General features: G+C 43.4%; 1 protein-coding gene across 1 annotated transcript; it reads left to right on the forward strand.

Moving 5' to 3' along the window:
- Nucleotides 1–2,364: 2,364 nt before the first annotated feature.
- Nucleotides 2,365–12,055, forward strand: TNFSF10 (TNF superfamily member 10). Its single transcript, XM_064720883.1, has 5 exons — nucleotides 2,365–2,593; nucleotides 6,133–6,285; nucleotides 7,736–7,778; nucleotides 8,467–8,583; nucleotides 9,252–12,055. The coding sequence occupies exons 1-5, from the start codon at nucleotides 2,471–2,473 to the stop codon at nucleotides 9,698–9,700; spliced, it is 885 nt and encodes a 294-aa protein (XP_064576953.1). The 5' UTR covers nucleotides 2,365–2,470; the 3' UTR covers nucleotides 9,701–12,055.
- The last annotated feature ends 2,836 nt before the right edge of the window (nucleotides 12,056–14,891 follow it).

Consider the following 14,891-nt stretch of genomic DNA (forward strand, 5'->3'; position numbering starts at 1 on the left):
GAACTCATAATTTTTTGAAGAGATGGATTTGAATGTGCTTTTCCCATTGATCTTTTCAAATCATACTTCATTTATTTTGCCTTGCAAGATTGGCACTAATTAAATAAGTATTAAATCAGAAATACCCATGGAGGATTTAAAATGACAGGTCAGAGGGACACAGACTGTGCCTGATAGAGGGCAACAAAATAAATATATGGGTCTTGAAGAAACTCTTTCCTCAATTGGTATGTTAACCTATAAAATATTTCTGTTAAAAAGAGAAAGCCATGAAGGGCTGGAAAAACACAGAATTCAAACCAGCTCCTGATTGTGAACAAGAATGCTCGGTAGTGCCCTGGCTCTCTTTCACTTTTGTTTCTACTCTTTTTGAAAGGAAATTCCTTCAAATCAGATAGGACCTCCCTAAACAACTAGAATGAATAGGCACAAAAACTCCCTTCAGCAGGCAGGGGTCATCATCCAAGTTAGTTTGTCACTTTTGAACTGATTCTACTTACCTTGCCACTTTTGAACTGGTTCTAGTTACCTTGCCACTTTTGAACTGGTTCTTCACTTACGACTCTCTCAGGTGAAATTTCATTTGTAGGAATTTTTGAACCTTGATAAAGAAAAAGGAGTCCAAAGTGTCACAATGACTTTCCTGAGAAGTCATAGGAGGGGACCATGAGCTCACTTTTGAAGGATGTTAATCTTCTCCATCTGACATGTGTGTTGGAATTACCCAGATCTGAACTGTTTTGGCACACAGTTTGAATGTCTCAAAGAGCCAGACAAATAAACTGTCTGCTGCCACATTGAACAGGGATTGGAGGGTTATTTTGCTACATTATGATGGAAGAAAAAAAAAATTTCCTCTAAATGCTTGAATACAATGCAGTTACACTCTCTAAAGGTGATCTCAATAGTCAGGGGAGATTAAGAGATCTTTTAATTTTCCCCTGTAATTATACTGAGATCTCCCACCTGCATCCTGGCATTCAGGTGTTGAACAGGAGCCAAAATTTCATCACATCCTGCAGCCAACAGCACAGAAATGACTGACTCAAATGTCTGCAATTGGATTTGAAATCCCAGTTTTCCATGGCTGCACTGCCAGCAGATTTATTTTGTAAATCTGCTGATTTAAAAGTGTCAGCAGATAATTATGGATTTGCTTACAACCCAGTCTGTGTGAGGTGAAGGTGTCAGAATAGGGGAAGTTAATGGACACATCCTAAAGCATGGACATGCCTTTGGAAAACATCTATCTGGGCACAACAGTTTGGAGAAAAGCTTGCAAGAAGGAGCCTCAGAGGTTTGAAAACCAACCAAACGAACCCCAAAGTACCATTAGGTAAAGAAAGCTCAAAATGCACCTGATGTCGATGTACTGTGGCAATAATCATGCCATGATCAGGGTGTAGAAGCACTGGCAGCACTGGGAAGGAGCTCCTGACACCAGTCATTGGTCACAAGCACCTTTCTGTGATGTTCCAGCCCCACAGGAGAAGCTGCAGAGGACAGGACACGGACAGGGCAGCTCAGGAAGGACATGGAGCTATTGGAGTGAATCCAGATGATGCTCAGAGGGCTGGATCATCTCTCCTGTGAAGAAAGGCTGAGAAAATTTGGTTTGTTGAGCTAAAGAAGACTCCAGGGTGTCCTCAATTCAGCCTTTCAGTACTTGAAGAGAGGTTTATAAAAAATATGAAGACAGACTTTTTATCAGGACTTTCTTCAGTAGAACAAGGGGTAATGGTTTTAAACTGAATGAGCGTTGATCCAGATTAGGTGTAAGAAAGAAATTATTTTCAATAAAAAGAGTTTTACACTTAGGGTGGAGAAAAACTGGCACAGGTTGCCCTGAGAAGCTGTGGATGCTCCATCCCTGGAAGTGTCCAAGGCCAGGCTGGACAGGGTTTGGAGCAACCTGGGACAGTGGAAGGGGTCCCTGCCCATGGACGAGCTGAACTGTAAGGTCCCTTCCAACCCAAACCAATCTAAGACTCTATAACACAACCTGGACTCAGAAAACTCCGTGCCTCTCTGCGCACATAACCAGAGCCTTAATGCCTTTAAAAAAAACCAGCTTCCACCGTTCTCAGGTGGCAAACTCCCAGAGTTTGCTCGGAGATGCTCCAGCAGTGCTGAGAGCGGTCACCGCCCATCCTCGCAGCGATCCCTTCGCACTGCGGGGAGGCGGCACCTGGGAGGACAGCCCGGGAATTCAGGGCGGGAAGGCAACGAGAGCAAGGAGCCAAGGAGGGCAGGGCTGGAATACAGAGGAGGGAGGGCACGGAGGGAGCCAAGGAGGCGGAACAGAGCGTAGGAGGGCACGGCCGGGGAGGATCCCTCACGGTCCCTCCCGCCGCCCCGCCCGCTCCATGCCCCGGCGGGCGGGTTGAGTGCGGGGCTGCATTCGCTGCGGGACAGCGGCCCCGAGCCCCCGCAGCCCCGGAGCCCCCAGCCCGGCCCTGCCAGCCCCAGGATGCTGCCGGCGGGCGGCCCCAGCCCCGCGCAGACCTGCGGGGCCGTGCTGGTGGCCGCCGTGCTGCTGCAGTCCCTGTGCGTGGCCGTCACCTTCCTGTACTTCACCAGCGAGCTGCGACAGGTCTGTGGGGGCTCGACGGCGGGGGGAGCCCCGGGACAGGCCGGCTCGCTGGGCGGGGGGATCCCGCAGCACCCCCGGGCCGGGCCGGGCTGAGGCCCCGCGGACAAAGAGCTCCGCTCGCTGCTCCCCTTTGTCTGCAGCGGGGTGTGCGCGGGGAGAGAGCTCAGAGCCGGGGCTGATACGGAGTGTTAGAGTCGAGAAAACAAAGCTCGGCGCTTTGGTAGGAAATGTGTTTCCCATTAGAGCGCGAATTCGCCGCCTCATCACTTTTGCGGTGCGGGCGGGCTGGGTGGGATAGGCGCTGTCAGCTGCACCGCCGAGCAGGACTGGGGAGAGCTCGAGTGCCCCGTGGATGCTTCCCGTAGGATAATGCAGGGTTTCAGGGCTGTGACTAATCCTAAAGGAACTGCACCAGACGGCGAACACCGCTGCATTCGCCAGAATAACTTCTAAAGAATCCATTGTGTAGTCTAGATGCTTTGGTCTCCTTGCAGCCCCCCTTGAGGCCTGGCAGCTGCTGCTTAACTCTTCACTCTTCTTGGGAAAGATCATTTACACTCCAAGAAGGTTGAATTTAGCTGACAGTCCAGTGTGTGTGGTCCTGCTTTCAAGGACCCTTGTTACTCAGGGTTTCCATGAGTGTCTTACCCTAAATTGACTGTCCTGCTGTGCCTGGATGTTGCTACTCCTGGCACACAGGTAAACCTACCTGCAGGTAAGTGTTCTGTACATCTACAGCTTCTGAAAATATTGCATAAATGTAAGTTACTGTTGTTATAAGCACTCAGTAGTGCATAATTAATTACATTATTAATAATAATGTAGATATGCATATTATGCAATAGATGCATTTATTCCACATTAGATTAAATAGGTGGAGTCTTCTGAGATGTCAGAATTCTCTGTGAGGCAAAGGGAGTGTTCTGCAATAGGAGCCAATGCTCATGCTTTCAAAATGTATAAAACAGATTTTCCTACTGAATTTGTAGCTGTGGCTGTCCAATGGGGGAGTCACAGAAATGTGCTCATTTTGTGAAATCAGGTTACATGATTGCTAATGAAGAAAAATATATAAAGGCATCCTTCTTTCCTTATGCACACAGTACAGAGTCCCTTGCTAATACACGTGCCAATGTAAGTAATTAGTAACCACACTTATCTTTTCCTTCCTTCTATTCAAACATGTACACCTGGGACACAGCCACATCCCAGAGACTTGCCCAAAATACAACTCACAGTTCCTGAAGAATAGCAAGCCTGCATTTGTTGTGAAGGAAGAAACCAGAGATATGCTGGACTGCAAAAAAGGTTGCTGGCTCTGGAGAGGGTACCTTAACCACATATTTCTGCATCTGCCATCTGGTGCACAATAAACAGGAAAAAACTCGTCTAGGCACAGCCTGCTACTCCACATCCACGTGGTACACGTGGAATAAATCTCTGTAGATAAACTGTGATTTTTATCTGCACATTTTTCTTCCCTCTTTTTTGTTCACAATACTGCATTTCTACACCTTCACCAAATCACTGTGGCTGCACACACTGCAGGTATTTCTATCTTTACAAAAAGCATGCTGGTAACTAGCAGGGTTTGTCCACTACAGCTGTAGTAACCTGATGAGGACTAGGAGTATGACATTTGTGTAACTGCTTTGCTTTAAGAGGAAGTACTAGGACAATAAAGTTCTTATGCTTCAGGATACAGGGCTGCAAGGAAAACAACCTCAGGCTTCCTCCTATTTCAAGTCCAGTAACCACTCCTAACATAGGAGAGAGGCTCTACAAGATAAGATTCCTGCAGGAGTTGTGTCCTCAAAGGGTTCAGTGCTGCAGGTAAACCTCATTTGAGTAAATCTTACAAGAGAAATCGAGTCCCTCAGTTCCATCATGTGCTGCTGCAAGGTTGCATTCCCTGAGGTTTCAAACTGCATACAAAGAAAGGTTCTAGTGCCAGGAGAGTGAAGTTGTTTTGAGGAAAAGTGAGCAGGTGAAGTGGAGGCAGAGGCACAGGGCTGTTTGCTCCCAGATGGGAGGGCAGAGCTGGGAACTGAGCTGTGACAAGTCTGCAAGAGAATAAACAGTAACCTCACAACTTGCTTATGTCTGGCTTTTAATCTTAAACTCGTCAAACTACTTTTTTATAGAAGCTCATTGTGTAGTTAAATGGGTCAGAGCCAGTAGTTTTACCTTAATGAGCACATATTATTAATCACTTGGAGTTCTTGAAACCTGATTTAGAAATACCGCTGCACTCCTTGGCAAGGACACAGAAACCCTCACAAACACTTTTCCTTCTGCTGCCTCCAAAATACATCATTTCAAGTACTAGCTGAAGCTCAGTGGAATCTGCTGCTGCAAACTGAAGGTGGGACTTGAAGGGGGTGAAATCTCCTGCCCCTGTAGCAGGAAATCTCTTCCTAAACACCTTTGTTTTCTAATAGCCAGGAAAGGCATGGAGAGTGAAGGAGAAAATTTACCTATTGCTTTCAATACCCCAGTCTCAAGGACAGCTAAAAAAACCCTAAAATTGGTGCTTGTAGGAAAAAATGCATCTGTTTAGCAAAGCAAACCAAGCTTCTTTAACACAACAAAAGAGTGAAATTTAAATGCTGCTGCCAGGATTCCATCTGAATGCTTTGCATGTTTCTTGCTGTTCTCTCCAAGTTCCCGGAGTGCTTTGCTGGCTGCACAAAGCAGACCAGTGTGTGGCTGCTGCAGCAGGAGCCCAGGTCATAACAAACAAGGGCTGCTCTCAGGTCCTGTGCTCCCACACTAACCAACAGCGCCAGCTGGAGTCGCGTCTGCAGGGAGCTCTGAGAGATTTCCACCAGGAAAACCCTCCCAGTCACATTCCCTTGGAGCCAAAAGGAGTTTTGCCAATCTCTTCAGTCTTTGCAGAAAACAAAAATGTTTTCTCCATGACTAGAGGAGATAGATATTTGATATTTTCATGTCAAAAACATCTAGCATTATAATTTTATTTGGACTCAAATGTCATCTCTGTTGTCTGGACTATTAGAACAAATGACATTAGGAGACAGCCCAAACTAGATATGGGGAGGATATGGTACAGATATATATAACAGCAAAGGTCTGGATTATAAATGCAATTGGCAGAAAATACAGCATAGAAAATACTTTTAAGTTCTAGTATTTGATTTGATCATCAATAATCTGTCTAATATTGAATTTCATCCTCAATAATCTTGTCTAAAGAAACGTTTCTAATGCAGAACTAGAGAATCTAAAGAGTTTCCAACATCAAGGATTTGGGTGTTGAATTTTCACAAAACCTATTAAGTTGAATACTGGATACTGCATTTATGTCCATGCAGATAATGCAAACATATTTTTGCATGTGAGGTATGCCCTCATATTTAAATATGTCACATCAGGATGAATTAGATCTTCTTGTTGTTCATATACTACTTGCACCATACTTTAGAGAAAAGTGTGTTTCTTAGCAGTTAGTGAATGTAGTGACATACCACAGCTGCAAACAGCTGGATGAACAATGCTGGCTTTTCCCTGTGCTGCAGCTGCAGGACTCGTACTCGAGGAGCGGCATCGCCTGTCTCACCGGGGAGGAGATCGGCGCCTCCCTCCAAAACCTGGAGCTCATCGAGGGTGAGGACAGAGAAGCTGATCCCTGCTGGAAAGTCAAGTGGCACCTGGGAAAGTTAATTAAAAAGGTATTTGGGAGTAGTGTGCTTGGTGTTGTTACAGCCGGAGGAATCCTAATAGCAGAATAAAGGAGGCTCAGATTGTTTTATTGCAGAGCAATGGTCAGGCCTCAGCTCCAGCTCCAGTGCTTGCAGTGAAGCCAAGGGAAAAACAACCCATAAAAGTGGTTTCACTGCATTCAGGAAATACTAAAGCAAAGACTATCAGCTTTTACTAAGCAAATTCCAGCGATGGGTTGGCTTATCTGAAATACCTCAGGGTAAAGGGTTTCTGCCTGACTATACAGTCATGGTGCTATCAGAGCTGTCACTGCCTCTTTGGAAAAAAAAGGAGACTGGGGAGAGCAAATGAGGTTAAATGTAACACAGGGAGAGGTACAAAGGTGCCTAAGGAGTGGTCCAGTCACGAGCTGTGTGATGCAGTGATGGAGGAAAGAGCAAGTGGGCACACAGCATCAGGCACAGCACCTTCCCAAAGAGCACTTCCTGCGTGCTTAGACACCATACACATCATTTGGGCTACAGAGGACAAAGTCAGTCTGGCTGAAAAATCACAAGGGCTAAAATCCTCTGGAATGGCTTTCAAAATCCCATCTCCAGCACATAAACAAGCTCATCCACAGAAATTATCTCCTGGCTGAAATTTCCTGGCAAAAACAGATCTTGCAGTCCAAACCAGATTGTCTATTTGTATTCAGAGATCTCAGCTCCTTTGGTGGAAGCTCTGCCAGTGAAGTCCCTGAACTCCTGCACAGAGAAAGCATTGTTTTAGTTGGTGGATGTTTACACATCTGACATACCTACTAGCTCCCTGATTGCTTAGAAAAAGGTAGGCTGGGTGCTAGAAATAAGTTACAATTATGCTAATACTACTATTACTATCAGGATAGATGGATAAATAGAAATGTGGCAGGACAAAAGCCACCAACAATTGGCAATACAGGCTTTATTAGCCACCCAGGTAAAGCATCAGCACACTTGCTGCTGCTGCACTACTGCCCATACCAAACTGGTTTGTTTCAGCAGTCAGCAAACAGTTATGAAGAAGGGGAATGCACAAAGTAAAATATGCTGGATTAAGATCTTAGATAGGTAGAGGTATAAAACTAAATTAAATTTAATTGCTGAGATCTAAGACCATATAGTTCACAGTGCCAAGTATTCTGCAAATGGAAGCTGGTGCTTGGACACTTCTCTTATTTGAGAGAAGCATGAAATTCAGATTTTTCAATAGACTTATGCCTGAGCTCTTGAAAATGTTTTCCCATGTCTTTTATCACCTAAAAGATGTAAACATAGAAATTCTCTATTACAACAAATAGGTGCTTCTTCCCCCCTATTTTCTTGTTGATCAAATTCAGAATCCCCTTTATTCATGAGTAAAAAATGGTGTGTCTTTTTCCTGCCCCTGTCAGCCTCAGCTGACAAGCTAATTCATTTTTACTGTGTTTGTTGGCAGATGATGTCAAGAACCTACGAGGAAAACATATCTGCAATCAACGGTATTGTAATAATTTTATTATCTGTGGTAAAAAGGAGCTGCTAAGGGCACTTGATGTGTAATGACTTGATTTTTTTAAAGTGCAGAAAACTGGCATCAAATCTTTGTATTATCTAAGATCTTGCACTGGCATCAAGTCATCAAAAAATGATTACTTATTACTAGAAGGTAATTTTTTTTCAGGAGCCACAATTACTGTCAAGTGGTTAGAGCAAGGTAACCAAGGTGGATGCAGAGGACTCAGCCTCTGGCTCTCAGTCCCATGTGTATGGGGGATGTTTAAAAAGCCCTCCCAGTACCCCAGGAACATGCAGCACAGAGCTGCAGAGATCAGTTAAGGAATGGCTCTGCTGAAGCTCACACTAAAGATGCTGAGTGAAAGCATTACAGCGTCCAAGTGGAAATTCACAGGGAGATTAGGAATATTTAACCATAAAATTGAGTACTGTGGGTTATTTTGTCAGTAACTCAAAGGCAGAGAGAGGAGAGAAAGAATAAAGAGTCACATAAAGACGTTTCATGAGCAAGCGTGAAAGCAGAATTTGAGCCTTATTAGCCAACAATCAGCCATCACTCTGTGGTTCAGTCAATTAAAAAGTGACATAGCTATTCCTAAAAATCAAGTCAGGTGGAACAGATGTGCTTTCTAAAGTCCTTGCTTCTGATGTGGGGTTTCTTTTGCCCTTCAGTTGAGAAGACTCTGACCCTGCCGCACTCGGAGGGGCAGCAGCCGCGCGGCCCCATCCGCCGCATCGCGGCGCACCTGACGGCCAGCAGCAGCAGGAGGAGCTCCCTGTCCTCACGCAGTAAGGAGAAAATTGATTAAATTACTCTCCCATTGCTAGCCTCAAAACACCTTTTAATACTTGTATTGGGTTAGTATTAGGAAACAAATCGTCTTGTCCCAAACATTGGGTTTTTCCTGGTAATTCCCACCAAAGAGAGAGAAAGCCCATTTCCTCTGGGTACCTCGCTAGCTCTTCTTTTGGAACCCTCATTAGGAGGAAAAAGAACTTTAGATGTCCTTCCTAGTGTTAAGTTTCCCTGTTTTCTTTCATTTCCTTCTGTTGGTTGTGCGAGTCCCAGCTGCTATGGTGACAGACCTATTAGAAATGTGAGACAGACAGGAGAGACTTGACATTCAGGCCATGTTAATGAAGGGCTTGCTCAGCTTTCTGCAGCTTCAGAGGGTATCAAACACTAATGGATATTTTAACTTTGTTACTAAGTAAAAACATTATTTCCCCCCCTTATTTGGGAGCACAAATATTAAAAATAAAGGCAGTTCATGTTAATTCCCACATTAAGCTTACTTATGGACCATCAGATTGTGAGAATCGACCTAATGAACTTTGGGAAGAGCAGGTTTCCTTATTTTGTTATTAAAAACCAGCTCTTCAGCTAGCAGACACTTGGCTTCACTACCTGTTTTTAAAGTTAACATTTCTTTCTCTCTTTTTTTTTTTTTCCCAAGTAAATCCCTTGCCCAGAAGAGGAATTGGACACAAAATAAACAACTGGGAGCCATCAAGAAAAGGCCACTCCTTCCTTTACAACGTGGAGCTGAGAAATGGGGAGTTAGTGATACCCCAGACAGGCTTTTACTACATCTACTCCCAAATTTACTTTCGCTTCCGTGAAGACGAGAACGAGGACTCAGAATTGTTGGGACAAATCAGAAACCCCAAACAGCTTGTCCAGTATGTTTACAAACTGACCAATTACCCTGAGCCCATTTTGCTCATGAAGAGTGCAAGGACAAGCTGCTGGTCTAAAAAGGCAGAATATGGACTTTATTCCATCTATCAAGGTGGTGTGTTCCAGCTGAAGAGAGAGGACAGGATTTTTGTCTCTGTCAGCAACAGTGACATAGTTGACATGGACAAAGAAGCAAGTTTTTTTGGAGCCTTTATGATCAGTTAGAACATGAAAGTCAGGATCCCAAATGGCCCAGTGTTTTCTAGTCAGGACAGCTTAAATTCCTAAAAAATAGAGGATCACAAGCAAAAGCTGTATCAATACCAAAAAGAGCAGACTGCCCTTTCTCAGCTCACTCACCGCGTGCCGAGTTCTGTCCCAGCAGCCAGGAAGAGCAGCAGCAGCTGGCTGTGAGTGGCAATGCTCTGTGCAGGCACAGGCAGCCAGGCTGGGAATGTGGCAGGGATTCACAGCCCTCAGGTGATTCCTTGGCCAGAGCCCTGGGCAGGTAAGGGCTCACCAGCAGCAGGGATGCTCCAGGCTGGCTCGGCTGGCACCAGGGATGGTGGATGCTCCACATCTGGTTCCTCAAGGCTGAGACTGGATATCAAATTCTATTTGTGCTCTCCTTTGGACCCTGTCTTGAATATATCAGCAACCTTTGTACATACTGTACCCAAGTGCCTGTGGAATTTCTCCTGAAGTTTTTTGAACAGGAGTTTTGCAGAAGCTGCACATCTTCATCTCATCTAACAAAGCACTTAAGCACCTAATTAATTTTAAGCACACAAACAGTTTGACTACACCAGGGTATCCACATGCTTGAAATTAAGTATGTGCTTAAGCATTCTCCAGGATCATGTCTTGAGTAAACACATTTGTCTTGTGCAGGATATTGTACATAAGAACAGCTGCTGGAATGGCACTGAAGAGCTTTTGAAATCAATCTGTGTTTTGATCAAGATTTTGTAACAGTGCCTATTTACTTAATTACTCTGCTGCAGACATCTCACCAGGCTCCCAATAAGTTCAGTAATGCAGTTGCTGTTACAGTTGTTGACAGCAAGAACTGGATCCAGAAAAAAAAAGGTGGGTTTCCGTAAATACTGAATTCTGTGAGAAATTTGCAGCAATTTAGGCATGACAAAATTCTTCCATGTTTATTTGTACTGGTTTGTGTTTGGTAGGATGTAATGTAGAATAACACACCCCAATGACTAACATTTTGAGGAAAACAGGCACAACTATCTGTACTTACAAATATGCTGCTTATTTAGATAATGCTGTAATTATTTGATTTTATTTTTTAGAAATGGGAAGAAAATTTTCACAATGTTTTTTATAAAATACTTTTTTTTAAAAAAATGAACATTATATTTTTTAACTCAATGAAAATGACTATTTTGTATTAAAAGGATTTGAAAGTTTAGACTGTATAGGCTCAATGCACAGCAAAAGTCAGGTAGTGAAAATCAGCACATCTGTAGCATTGTCAGTGGAGGAATAGCAAATTGCACCATGAATGCATTTTGCCCAGATTTGCAGGAAACAGTGGGAAAGGTGGAAAAATAAAATTGGAGGGAAAGGAAGACAGTTCTGCAAATGTTACTTGTGGTGACAGGATGAGGTCTGGCTATTTTTTTTTTTTTTTAATACACTGGGGTTGCCGTGGGAACCCTCCCATTCACCTGCATGCTGTAATTAAATCACAGCAGCCCCTGCACACGGGCCTCAGCAGTCAACAGGCACGGTTCATCCTCCTGCCCACCAGCAGCAGGGGATTAACAGACACAGCCCATCTTTATCTGGCCGTTCAGACAAGCACCTTGGCTCACTTAAACACTGCGTTGGAGCAGCAGGAGAAGAATTTCAGGAATACCCTTCTTTTGGCAGGTTAGAGCCAAGAAACACACCAGAGTAAGCTGAAAATAATGAGGTTTAACTTCTGCCTGCTGTTTGACAGTGTCACATGTGCTGTGTTCAGTGGCAATCAAATATGTGAAATTCTTCACCATTTACTGGAACACTTTGGTTTTTCCTCCTTCTCAATTCATCTGTTTTGACAGAGAACAGAAAACATTTCTACAGTTTTATCTCTGATTTCAGTATTTAAATCAGAAATGTTCTCCCAGCTGGAAAGGCTGGAGAACAGAGCCATTCCCTACATACCTGTATGTCTGTTACCTTGCAGAAATGACTTTTGTAGGTGCTCCTTGCAGATGGACTGGGCTTGGTGCTTTCAGCACAGGACTGACCCCTGTATCAGATTTGATCACTGCATGCAGAGCACATTGCAACAGGAATCACACCAAATTGTAATTTTCTGAGTGATCTGAAGGCATGTTTGCCAGATGTTATCTTGGGGGAAGATTATCAAGGGATATCAGACAGGACACCTTCAAAGAAGAATGGAAAAATATAGCAAGTTCTGTTTGTGCTGTGTCCTGACTCACACTTTTCATCTCACTTCATGCTGAATGACATATGTAGCAAATTTTTATAGATTGCATTAATATGTGAATATTGTAAATTTTTCTATGTGACTTTTATATAAAAGGTTTTTACTAAATAGTTATTTAGTCTCACAGTGATTATTGGTGTCATCCTATGGCTTCCATGACAACCCTGTCTTAGATCATTTCCCTGACATTGATTGGTATCAGATATGATCCACTAAATGCCAGAGATGGTTGTAATGCAAAGAACAAAATGCAAACCATTGAGCAATGCCATGTTGTGCAATTCCATATGACTGGCTCCCAGGTCCCAGCTGGTGTGCAGCATCTGGAAGCAGTAAGCTGAAGAAATCTCTGAAAATGATCTTGTGACCAGAGGACAAAATTCTGAGTGTTTCCCTTGAGGTACTTCTCGTGTTTCTGGGCTTTAGCAATTATTTAAGCACTGGGAATTCTTATTTAGCAGCAAAACATCTGATCTTTACCCATTACCAAGCTACAGTAGAAGATGTTTGTTCAGCCTGGAGAAGAGAAGGCTCTGGGAGACCTTACAGCATCTTCCAGAGGCTCCAAGGGAGCTGGAAATGGACTTTTCATCAGGGCAAAGGGGAATGGCTTCCCACTGCCAGAGGGCAGAGCTGGATGGGATATTGGGAAGGAATTCCTCCCTGTGAGGGTGGGCAGGCCCTGGCACAGGGTGCCCAGAGCAGCTGTGGAGCCCCTGGATCCCTGGCAGTGCCCAAGCCATTCCAGGGAGGTGGAAGGTGGAACCACTGCACCAAGGTTCTCTCTGGAGTGAGGCTGAGGAAGAGGAACACAATGCCCAGGTGGGACCCAGTGAGCTGAGTCTAAACCTCAGAATTAGTGGCTGAAGAGCACAGCCTTGCTGATTAATAAACTAGCAGTGTTTTGAAGTCTGCTTGCAGATATTACTGCCATATAAACATCTGTAAAGTAATTTGAGCTCATTCTGTGTTTGACTTTATTAAGCTGGATTAGTGCTATTCCAACTGCACTCCTCAGTGATGAGAGTTGCTAAACCATAACCTTTGAAAGCATACACCAGGTGCTACCTCCTGCTCTAAACCACATTTATAACAGCAGTCAAAACACCTTCTGTCCCTGGATATAATACAAAAAACCTGAATTTGCTTTTCTCTGATTTTTGGAGGTGCATCATTTTAAAATGAATCTCTACCTTACAATCTGTTTTCCAGTTTCTTCTCTCCACAATAAACACATAATGATTGTAGGTTCAAAGCCTTCAGATATTTCCATGACAACAAAGACTGATATAAACAAGAATTAGAACTTTACTGGACAAGAAGAAAATGGAAAGAATGGAACATCGGAGAGAAATCTCAAAGAGCCACAAATAGAAACTCTTCTATTTCATCTCCAGTGCTCAATGCAGTTCTGAAGCTACTGAAGAGAAACACAAATAATTTAAGAGTTCCATGAAAGGTAAATGTCTAGTATAATGTGTTTTCTAAATTATCTTTTTAATATCTGGTTTGCTCATACATCCAGCTAGTGATAAATAGAATAAAAAGTCCTTAACTTCAGCTCCTTTCTCTCATTGCAGTAAGACCAATGCCTTCACTCTTGTCCTGTTGGCAACATGAAATTAATGTTCTTGCAGCTGGGGGCTGCTAGATAACTTTTGTGACCCTAAAGCCATCCTCTCTCACAGTTCTTGCCTCTTCTATCACCACTCCCTGCACCACTGTCCTTTAGCAAATGCAGAGCCCAAGCAGGAATCCATTATCATGCAGTGTTTGTGGATGACAAATCTTTAAATTCCATCCAAATTTGGCCTGCAATCACCAAAGAAATTAAAAAGAAAACTAAAGCTGCCCTTCTTCTCTCTCAGCTGGCATTTTTTTCTGGCCCTGATCCAACCCCACGCAGGAAAAGCAGCCAGAGGAGCCCTTGACTCATGATACCCTTTTAAGAAGGAGATCAATGTTGCTGCATTTGAAGTGCAACTGCCAGTTCTGATCCAATTGGCTCAAAACACATCAAACTCCCAAGGAATTAAGGGTTAAATCATGGCATTGCAAGCTCAGGTTGTCTGGAGTGTACAGATCTGGTGCTCACTCACTGTTGGTACTTGATATTGGTATAGACACCACAATAAGTTGTTATTCCAGAAAATAATTAATTATTTTCTTGGGGAAAAAAAGACCAAAAACAAAACCAAAAAACCCCAACATTTTTCTCTCCCTGGAGAAAGATAAATTGTCATTTTTGACAAGACACAGTTGAGCAAAACCAAAAATAATTTACATGAAGTATCCCCTCTACATAGAAAGTCACATTTATAGCTTTGGGCCATTTTCTCTGGTAAATATCAACATCCTGAAACTAAACATCACTGGTCTGGGAATGTATTAGGGAAAAGAAATTTTAAAAAGGAGTGAGATAATTCCTTGTAATAATGCAAAGTATTTGGCAGCCTAACCACATAAGCAGTTGCCATCTCCTCCATAATATAAAGCAATGTTGTGTAAATTAGACTGGGGGGACAGTTCTAATATGAAATAACTGTATTTTAGTGGCACAAAGCCCATGATTTTTATTCAGAAACATATAACACAACTATATAGGCAGCTGGGTAGACAAAGTGAGAAGTACGTTAGACTCTTCCTCCTTTTCAACTGCAATAATGTGCAGCCATCCCTCATAAAATTTAGCAACTGTTGAGTAACTTGCTGCAAAACTGTCTCACAGTTCATGAGCAGGAATGAGAATACTGATTCCAGTGAAACTGCAGAAATATATCATCCAAATTAGGATACGGACAAGGCACAAAGGCTAATGCTTGCATGATTACAGAAGGCACAAATTACAGAAAACTGGCACAGGCAGAGTAACTCAGCATTGTGTCACATCACACTTGTGCTCTCTCTACCCTCCAGCAAAGCCCTGCAGCCGTGGAAGGGGAATGGCATAAACCC

The sequence above is a fragment of the Zonotrichia leucophrys genome, chromosome 9, assembly GCF_028769735.1.
Source record: "Zonotrichia leucophrys gambelii isolate GWCS_2022_RI chromosome 9, RI_Zleu_2.0, whole genome shotgun sequence".
NCBI classification, from domain to species: Eukaryota; Metazoa; Chordata; class Aves; order Passeriformes; family Passerellidae; genus Zonotrichia; species Zonotrichia leucophrys.